At 35.4% G+C, this 10,713-nt stretch overlaps 1 protein-coding gene across 1 annotated transcript; it reads right to left on the reverse strand.

The window, feature by feature from the left end:
• Positions 1-3,693: 3,693 nt before the first annotated feature.
• Positions 3,694-8,599, reverse strand: LOC135156715 (prostatic spermine-binding protein-like). The gene is made up of 2 exons (XM_064109731.1): positions 8,574-8,599; positions 3,694-4,216 (listed from the first exon to the last, which is right to left on the reverse strand). Exons 1-2 carry the CDS (start codon positions 8,597-8,599, stop codon positions 3,694-3,696), a joined length of 549 nt encoding a protein of 182 aa, XP_063965801.1.
• Between the last annotated feature and the right edge of the window lie 2,114 nt (positions 8,600-10,713).

Below are 10,713 nucleotides of genomic sequence, written 5' to 3' on the forward strand. Positions count from 1 at the left end.
AACAGGACGAATACCTGATGCGAGCGCGAAGCGCGAGCCAAGAATTTTCTGATTTTCTAACCTAAATGTATTATGTTTTACTTAAAAAAGGGTATTTCATACACAACTTTCAGGATTACACCATTAATCAATTTTCCAGTTAACATTTTCTATGTTAAATAAACAAAAGATAAAATTTGGCTTTAGTGCTAAAATATAAAAGAATTGCTTGTGACAGGGGTGGGGAGCACTTGCCCCCCTGCCTCCCGGTTCCGTCGCCCCTGAACTACACAACTCTTGGGCAAGATAGTAATTATCAGGTAGCAGGGTCGTAGCCGGAATTCTTGTGAGGGGGGGGGGGGGTCTGAATTATGAAAAAAGTGAACCCTTTTCGATACAAATTCTGACCAAATACCAAAAAAACTCAATTTGCAATGTTTTTTTTTCGAGGGGGGGGGGTGGGGGTCATTGGAAACCCTGTTTCATCCACCAAGCTAACATAAAAGACTTTCCTCCTTTTTTCTGTTGGCGACCCGATCGGCTGGGTTCCAAGGAATCGGGACCCCGTGGCTTCTTTCCTGATGGGTAGTCCGTGTTATTCTTGAGGTAATTATCAGGTAATCTGTTTTTTTTCACCGCAGGTATATATCCTTCAAATTTTTAATGGCATTTTCTTAACTATCTTTAGTTTTATCAATTTTCATCCTTCCGCCTAATATTTGTTTGCGAGATTCCTCGAAATCATGCGCTGTGCATCTTTAATCTTTAAGATCATAAGGTCTTATGACGTCATCTAGGCGCCATATATATATATATATATATATATATATATATATATATATATATATATATAGATATATCATCATCATCATTACCAACACCATCGTCGTCATCCCTATCAACGCCACCAGCAACATATTCATAATCCGAACTATTATCATCAAATTCATTTTTTTTATTAAGTTCATCTTTGTCTTATTTACATTGTCATTACTCTCAATAAGAATAAGATGTCTGTATCTATTTTTAAAATTATGTATATTTAAGAAAATCCTTATCGTTATCATAATCGAAACCTTCTTCTGAACAGTTTCATTATTGCCGTCATCATCTAGCATCAACCCAACAAAAGTCATCATCATTGTCATCATCATCTTCATCACAATTCTTCTCCTCCTCCTCTTCATCGCCTCCACCACAATCATCGTCATGATGATAATGATGATGATGATGATGATGATCATCATCATCATCATCATTATCATCATTCTCATCATCCTCCTCATTACCATCATCATCGTCGTCATCCCTATATATTAACGCCACCATCAACATTATCATAATCTGCACTATTATCATTAAATTCATTTTTTCATTAAGTTCATCTTTGTTTTATTTTCATTGTCATTACTCTCATTATTTTCTTTACCATTATCCATCTTAGCAATTATCATTGTCATCTTCACTGGCGTAAATCCGATCCGAGCAGTTGGGGCGGGGGGGGGGGGGGGAATGATAGCAATATACTGATCTGAAATTTCAATATTTGGGGGACACACAAAACACGGGGGGTATGTCTAACCGTGTACATACATGTATTACTACCATCTTTCAGTAAAAGGCCTATCACGATGGGTTTTTTATGGCTGTATTGTAATCATGATAAATAACTAACTGCAGTTGATATTGATATGCAAGCGAGCGAATTTAGTTGGAAGACGGAATGGTGGCCCAAAACATTATCATATCAAGGGGAAAGTATCCTGGGGTATATAACCTCGTACGTAGTACTTCCATCCATCTCTTTTGGTGATGACAATTACAAGCCTATTCTAGTGTTTTTCGACGGCTATTGTAACGGTTTTGTTGTGATATGAACTACTGAATTACAATTAATATCCTAATGTGAGCGAGCGAAGCGAGCGAGCAAATTTTCAGTAGTAAGAAGTCAGAATGATGTCCAAAACATTGTAGGATGGTTATTTGGTCATTTTCCTATTTTGTTCATTTTCTTTAACTTGTGCTTTCTTCAGCTGTTTTACATTTCTGTTCCGTCTAGACTTGAGTTCATTTGCATTTCTTTTCAGCACTGCCCTTGCAGTCTAAACTTAGGTTATTTGAGTTTAATCATATTCAGTTTTCATTCATCCTTCTCCACATTGGATTACTTTCCTCTGATTCTCTTTTGTCATCTTTATTCCTTCTCTATTCAGGTGTTCCACTCATTCCATCCCTCACCTGACTCCTTAGGTTTCTAATGCCATTATTACATAATCACCCAGACATCTTTTATCACCTTCATCTTATTCCTCATTGGTTTATATTATGAATTGGATTACTACATTTCAGTTGGGTTCTTCTGTTTTCTTTATTTTTATTGGTTTGCTTTAAGATGATTTAAATAATGTTATGTTACTGTAGCAACAATTTTGATGTGGGCCGAGGAAGGCCAAAGGTATAAACATAGAGAGTATTTTAATAAATGCATGAGACACAGATACGACACTACAGATCCAGTCTCTTCGTTTAGTTATTCTCTGTCTTCTGTTCTTGATATGTTATGTTTGTTGTTATGTTAAGTTCCCGATTTTGCTGTTATTTCAAAACTGATTATTTTATTCTCATCAAGTAGGTGTTTATTTTTAACCCTACAACATCTTTCAAAGGATGTGGAATAACAGAATTGCTTCAAGCGAATGTGAAAGAGCCTTGAAAAGATTGCTTCAGTCGTTTAAAACAATGTACATAATTTGGGGGTACTAATAATTTATCAATAACAAAAGAGAAAAGAAATTCAAAGTTGTTATAAAGAAAATAAAAATTAAAAAGTCGACATTTGTTCAACGAAAACTCATTTGCTCACTACTTAGAGGTCAGATGAGAATTAAAAAATGATTTAATGGTTGTCAGGAACAACGGTGCTTCATGGAATGATTTAAAGGCCATCACATCCCAAAGTATAAACTTCTAAACAGGCGGAAATGGCAAATAATGCAAATGAAAAGGAAAAGATTGCAGAAAAGAAGCATTTTGAATAATATTTAAGATAACATTGGAAGATGAGGCAATGTTCAAATTTCGATCAGATTTGGTCATACATTGTTTCGTTAATCAATGTGATTGAAAGTATCCTATAAAAATGAATAAAATTGTTAGGATATGTGGGAAATATTGCTGTCGTAACAAGCCTAAGTGTTTCCTTAACGGTAGTGAGTTGTTGATCAATGTTATCAGTAACTCATTGTACAATAAACTTGAAATATAGGGTATAGACCTATATTTTTTGGTACAAATTATTCCCCGCTTTGATAATGATGCCAGGATAATATTATGACCCCCCGCCAGTGTATTTAAGGAACGTTTTTATTTGTTTATGATCAAAAGTTGTAACCAATGCATTTGAAAGTCATTTGGATTATTCAATTTATAAATAGATTTATTATAACTATACTCTCTTGATGGCGGATAAAACCTTTGCAATAATGAAAATATAAAGGAAGGGATTTGCCGTGGCCAGGTTCTTGTAAGAATAATACGGGAGCGGAGCGACCGCGTGAGAAATTTCGCGTTTTTAGAATGCAAAATTAGGCAAATTCAAGCACCTTTACTGCATTTAAAGATGAATTCACGCATTAACAGTAGTATTTATCGTTTGATGATTACAAAAATATAGTTTCTGTTTTTAAAAGTGGGGGGGGGGGGGGGGGTGATTGTTCATGCCACCCCACCCCCTTTCCGAAAACGGAGGGATATATCCCTCCATCCCCGGGATTTACGCCCGTGGTCATCTTCACCAAATTCTTCTTTGCTTTTACTGACTTCTCTTTCAACTTTATCTTTACAGTCACTATTGCCACCGTCAGTATCATCATCACGACCACCATAGCATTCGTCATTATCACCACCACCATCGACACCTTTATTATCATCAGTACCATAAACATCATCACCATCACCATCATCATCGCCATCACCACCATTATCAATTCCATTATCATCGTTACCATCATCATCATCATCATCATCACCATCACCATCATCACCATCACCATCATCATCATCTTCATCTTCATCTTCATCATCATCATCATCATTATCATCATCATGATTTTTGTCATCATAATCTCCATCTTCATCGTCATTATGATGATGATGATCATCATCATCTTCGTCGTCATCATCGTCACCATCATCCTCACCATCAAAGTAATCTTTATCATGTTTGTCATTATTATGTCTGTTCTCAAAAATAAGTTTAAAAGATTCACACACATTAACAGTCAATTAAAATATAATATACCAGATACATAATGATAGGAAAAGCTATATGTGGATAGTTCAAGTTGCATTTGTTTTTATTGATCAATTAACTTCTACAATTTCAAAAATTCTTTCTGAAGGCATATATAACTAAATTTGAGCAAAACCCATGATCACTTGATGTAGGGCGACTTACAATCTCTTCGAATTCCTAAAATGAAATGTATATGTGGGTATGGGGCTACGTATGCTTCTTTATATAAAAAATGTTAGTGTTTTATTATACAAAAATCTGTGTCGGTCTCTAGCAATCACGGTGATTCAAACTCAATACAAAATAACCATTGAGTTACAATGTACATGTATAATCAGCATATACAGCCCATACAGTATTGATATACTCCTTACTAAAAATGCTATGGGGTTTTAGTACACTTTGTGTGAAAATAGGGAAATTGATAATCTTTTCATTTCAGGTTCAGGCGGAAAGGATATAGACCTGTAAATAAAAAAAACATATGTGCGTTTGTTTTGATTTGTGTAAGGATGAAAATTTCCCCGCGTTCTCGGGGGGGGGGGGGGGTAATCTGTAAGGAATATCCTATTGCTATCCAACCAATGAAAACGACGCTAGACCCACCGATAGTGTTCATTCGAAACAATGCAATATCTTCGATTGATCAAGACCCAATTTCGATAATGCAACGGTGTCAAAAACTGACGGAGGGACTATCAAATAACTGAAAAATAATTGAGGACGTAGACATCGTCGATATTTAATTCCCTTCTTACATGGTCAACTTCCTCGTATAAAATGCTAATTTATTAATCAAACTACAGTATATATCAAGTTTAAATATATAAAACAACATTAACAGGATGTTATATATATATAAGACCGGACTCCTTTAGATGTATCATACATGTATGTGCTTGCATCCTTGCTACGTTTCTTGATAATTGAGTAATACAAGACCGGTGGCAAAAAATCTAGAGTTAAGAATGATGGTCATAATAATAATATGTCCATGGCTTCGAGTACTGGTTGAGCGAAGGCTCTTAATAACCTTCGAGTTTAAAGATCCTCTATACTGCTTTGCAAGTTAGCGATACCAGACTCTTGATATGGATACAATAAAACGAATTAAGATAGGTATGCCTAATACTTTTGCTATATTCTCTGCAAAACAACATCGAAATGAACTGAAGATTTTACCCAAGGGACTTGTAATCATAAATGAATAATGAGCTCCCATGGTTCAATTTGGCTGACCGACTTGTTATAACGTAAATCTTATATTATTTTCTATTCAGTTAGCCATTGTTTTCCCCGAGGAACACCCTTGAGCCAATTTTGTGACTTTCTAGTTGAAAAGAGCCTTTAAAGTTTAAATACTTAAAAAAACTTGAGGACTGTCCTTATTTTCATAAAGTTATGAAAATAAGATCAACGAAAATTCCTTAATATGATATTGTAGGCTTTGTTAAACTAAAAAATAACAAATATTTAAGAGAGAGAAATAAAAAGAGCAAGAGAGAGGGATTACAGAGAGAGAAACTAAACATTTCATTTGACATGTTTGAAATATTAATAGGTGCAAGTTCTAGTTATTGAACAAACGCTTCAAATCCAGTCGAAATACTCGAACAAATAAAGAATGTACAAGCCTTTCAATCTAAGGTTCGTTTCTGGCGGTATTGATATTCACAAAAATAAACAAATATCTTTGTAAATGGTAACTTCAGAAGTTAAGATTCTTAAGAACGTGTTGATCACTTTAATTAAATTGAACGAACGTTATGGTGCATATTTAGGTACAACTAAATACATCACTATCATCTCCACTTTTCGTCATTATGTATGACGAACAAACTACAAAAATGACGTCACAGACGGGATAAGATCGACAGGCATAATTTTCTACAAGTATTACCACTTCAGGCAATGAAACCATACCCAAAATAAACCACTCTGATAAACGAAGAAAGAATGTCAGAAACAAATCAAAATTTGTACAGGAGAAACAAGTCCATTGTGGGGATGAAAGAATAGTAAGAAACGAAGTTTAATTGCATCTAAGTCCGCCACCACGCCCCTTCCAGATATCATTGATGCAGATTTTTCGCGCGGGTCGGCGCCCTCTCTTGTTGAAATCTTCTCCAAGCATTTTTTCGGCTCCCTGGTCTAGTGTTTCAAGCTCTTCTTGCAGGTCAACAGCGCGGTCGTTCTTGAGTCTGTGCATAATAGACATGAGACGTGCCATTACCAGGTCCCTCATATTCTGGTTTTCAAGATTCTGTAGCAAGGAGAAGACAAAAAAAGGAGAGAAGATTTTATTACAATTCGCCATCGCCGGTGGCGTTATTTTACCGGATTATATTATTGTTGATAATTTGTGTGCGTCAACATTGTGTTTAATACGATCAAATCCCCCTCCTCATCGTCATCCTCGTCATTAAAAATGATTATGATGATTATCATTGCAATAGCAATATTAACAACAAGAAAATAAAAATGAAAGAAATAATAATAACTATGATGATAATGAAAGAAATAATAATAACTATGATGATAATGATAAGAATGATGATGATGGTATTATTGAAGATGGTGTTGGTTACGGTTATTTAGTCATTATTATCGTCAACATCATCGTCATCATCACCATCATGATCATCTTTTACATCGATAATATCACCATCATCCTCTTTGATTTAAAAGTAAACCCTTTACATTTGACAGAGAAAATACATGTAAAGCAGCTCTGAACACTCGATAAGGGAAGATTAGAAACGTTCATGCATGAAAAAAAATGGTGTCAATGAAGTGCGTTTGCTGTTCCAAAACACTTGCAAAATAAGTAATGGCAATGGAAGATTCGAAAATAGGTTAGCATGGTAAAAGGAAACTGGCAGGAGTGCAACAAAACCATCACCTGTCTTGTTATTTTCCTTTCCGAAAAATTAACCCACGTAATCCTTGCGCGATATCCGTTTCACAGATACAGCCAAACCATAAATCCAATATACAAAAACGAATTGATGGTTCTTAAAATAAATATCTGATCTTGATGACACATACACAACAATAATGATTATGAGAATTTCGTTAATCAAAGAGTTAATGTCTTTCACTGCACCTGTTATAAGCTACTAAATTCCTTGCACCTGATTGGTCGGGAACAAATTCATCATAGAAATCACTGACAGCATGTCATCAAATGCTACTTTTCCAAGCAAAACACCAACGAAAGATAAGGCGAACAGGGAAAATTGATATTCTGGGCCACGAAGGCTCAATTGACATTCCCAAGGAACGATTTGTGTACACTTTTCCTGGAATCCTCATTTGTTGTGGCAATTATTAGATTCATCTCAACGTGGGGAAATAATATCAAATCCTTATTCTGTGGGCTCCATTCTCAAGCGCTAAGTCAGTCAGGAATTGTCATATTGTTTTGTTACTGCTGTCATTACCATCACGAACATGTCCAATTGTCGTTGATTCGATCAACAATCCAACATGATCAATAAAACGATTGAATGAAATACGAGATTATATCTATTCTCTATTCGTAGCTGCGTACTTTGGAAATTCACATGCATAAGTTATATTTTTCAAACGACACATTCACTGAACATGCTATGTAACCAATTTCTACATTGAACCAATATTAACTTCAAGTCGGAGTCGCGAGCGCAGTGAAGAAAAAAAGGGTCAATGCATGCAAACAAACATGAACCTTGTTAGTCATTTTGTTTCAAAGCAGGTCAATTTGATAAACTTCCCATTCCTTGGGGCCCCCGGGAAAGATAAATGGCTTAATTGAATCGAAGAACTGATTTCCCCTTAGACTCCGCGAGATCTTAAATAACGCTAGCCAGAAACATGTTGCATTTGTATATTTAAGCAAATCTAATGTTCAGTCTTGTAAGTCAATATTGCGGTTATATATTATTTCGCTCACCCACAATATTTTGCGGTTCGAAAGTAATTTTTTCGAATCTTAGTTTAATCTCGACTGAATATCTTTCCCCATGCATTGGAACGGCACGCCATATAAGGGTACGAAATGATAACCGAAGACCAGTCAATCCAATCACCGATGCACGCAAACATTCGTTCATTCACAGAAACTATTACGTCATTCGTTGTTTTGAACGAAATTCCCCTTGCTAACTTGGTTGATCTCATCATTACAAGATTCGTAATGAATTAATTTCAAGATTTCGTTTCGGCCGAATGACGTAGTCGTCATCTGAATGAAATAGCAAATTAAGAAAACCTCGTGCGAAATGAACAAAACCGGAAATAAACAAAATTATATCCAAACCCGTCTTTTGTTCCCTCACATGCCATCATGTCGAAAAGAGATTTTAACTGGGAACATTGTCGACATTGTTAAAAACAAAAACTATATAATTCAGATTCAGTTTTAGTTATTATTCCACTTTCACGCATAATTTTACAGATGATTTAGAAACATATATTAATTTGATATGCCAATTACTTTTTTTTCGGGCGCATTCTATATTGACAACATTTTTCATGAAAAAAGCATCCTATAAAAAACCAAATATTAAAGTAAATGAAATGATGAAAATCCATATTTTATTGTTCGAAATAGACATGAAATGAAATACTCAAAAAATTTGCTTTGCCAAAATTGATCGTGGGCCCGGCAGCCGCTGTGCAGCGCCCGATCGACGAGGCTCTATCCCATTAATCGTTGAACGCCAAACAGGATAACAGCAACTCGCATCTTTTAACGGCTTTTGGTCTGACGCGGCGGGGGTTCGAACCCCCGACCTCCCGGTTGTGAGACGGACGCTCTACCAACTGAGCCAGCACACCGGTCTAAACATTGTAAATGGTAAACATGGTAAATGCAAATATTTATTATCTTGCCAACAATGTATCCACCTATGACGGAAGAAGTTTGGTAAACGTTTCATTGTCATTTGCTTGGCGTCACCTGTGCGATATGCGCCAGGGAGGAGATAGGCGAACTGAATCAGTATGACCCGTAGGTCCCTCGATCCTCCCGATATAACTCATAGGTGGTTCCATACTAATTTTCATTGATTAATGTTTCATGCTTCTGAATGTATTTCATCTGAATGGCTAAAAACAAATCGAAGGATCAAAAGAACAATAGCAAAAGACAAACTGGATGCTTAAGGAAACGAATTAAAGTTTGTAGTACCGTCATAAGAAAAAAAATAGTTTCACATCTAAGGTAGATATCACTACGACAAATCATGCTATGGGGAATAAGATGGGCAATATATCTTTATTTTTTGTTGATAGCAGTCACTAAAATTGCAAAAAAGATTGTTGATATTATTATCACCTTCCAGATGGTATGATTAGTATAAATTGAGATAGGGGGACAGAAGTGACTTCAAAAGAAAAGTAATAATAAGAGAAGAAGAAAAAGGAGAAACTAAAGACACACAGAGAGGAAGAAACCATCAGTAATGAGGGCTTGGTCGTAAAATAATTGTGTGATGCCTCCATTTCTTCATTGAAAAATGACGTCGATTGTTTCCTTGTTTCCTAACAAATCATGACTCCGCCCTTCTGTCAATATATCAAACAAAATAATTCCCATGATTTACAATCGTCATTTTGTTTGATAATAAATGCCAATACATATTCTTTCATTAGTTGTCTTAGATAGACCTTTTTGTCTTAAGTATAACAAAGCAAAACAGGAAATAATATATTGAATTACGTAATAAAGTTAAAAGCATGGACCTATAGAAACTGGCAGAAATTGAAATTGAAACTTTATTTACCACAATCTTCATAAAAAAACATACAAATCAAGAAGTATAATTATTTCAATAAAATACATTATAACAAAAGTGAGTATATTTAAGAATAGTGGAAGGATCACTGAAAAGTTACAAGGAACTTATAGGTTAGTGATCCTAACAGTTTAACAGAAATAAATCCTCTTGATTTAAAGTAATGTAAAGAATCAGAGAATCTCGATACAATAAAGAAGAAAGTGCCTTGACATTCTGATTTCTTTTACCAGTCACACATTTTTATTAAAAAAATCTTACAGTTTGGCAGTGATTATTAAAATGGCTTTGATATTGATAAATCTTTACCAGTTTACGCACAGCTCTGGCGGACACCAAGATTTTCACCAACACACCGACCATCCATTAAAAAAAAAGTGTACTGGAACGAACAATTGAGGACTTTCTATCTAATGACCCTGACCCTGACAGTGGCCTATGTTGTAACAACACTCAAAGGAACTGTGACAAAAGGAACTGTGACAAAATCAACGCTTTATCTCAAGGTTATTTGAATGAATCCCTGCTCTAACTCCTTCACTTCGTTGGACTCTGGCACTTCCCGATATTTTGCTGTGATATAATGTCGATTTGTTTAATGTACCGTTTTAGTGATTTATTTTGAGCGTGTTGACGCGTGGAAGGCCTGGATGAAGTCTG

The sequence above is a fragment of the Lytechinus pictus genome, chromosome 14, assembly GCF_037042905.1.
Source record: "Lytechinus pictus isolate F3 Inbred chromosome 14, Lp3.0, whole genome shotgun sequence".
In the NCBI taxonomy this organism is placed as follows: domain Eukaryota; kingdom Metazoa; phylum Echinodermata; class Echinoidea; order Temnopleuroida; family Toxopneustidae; genus Lytechinus; species Lytechinus pictus.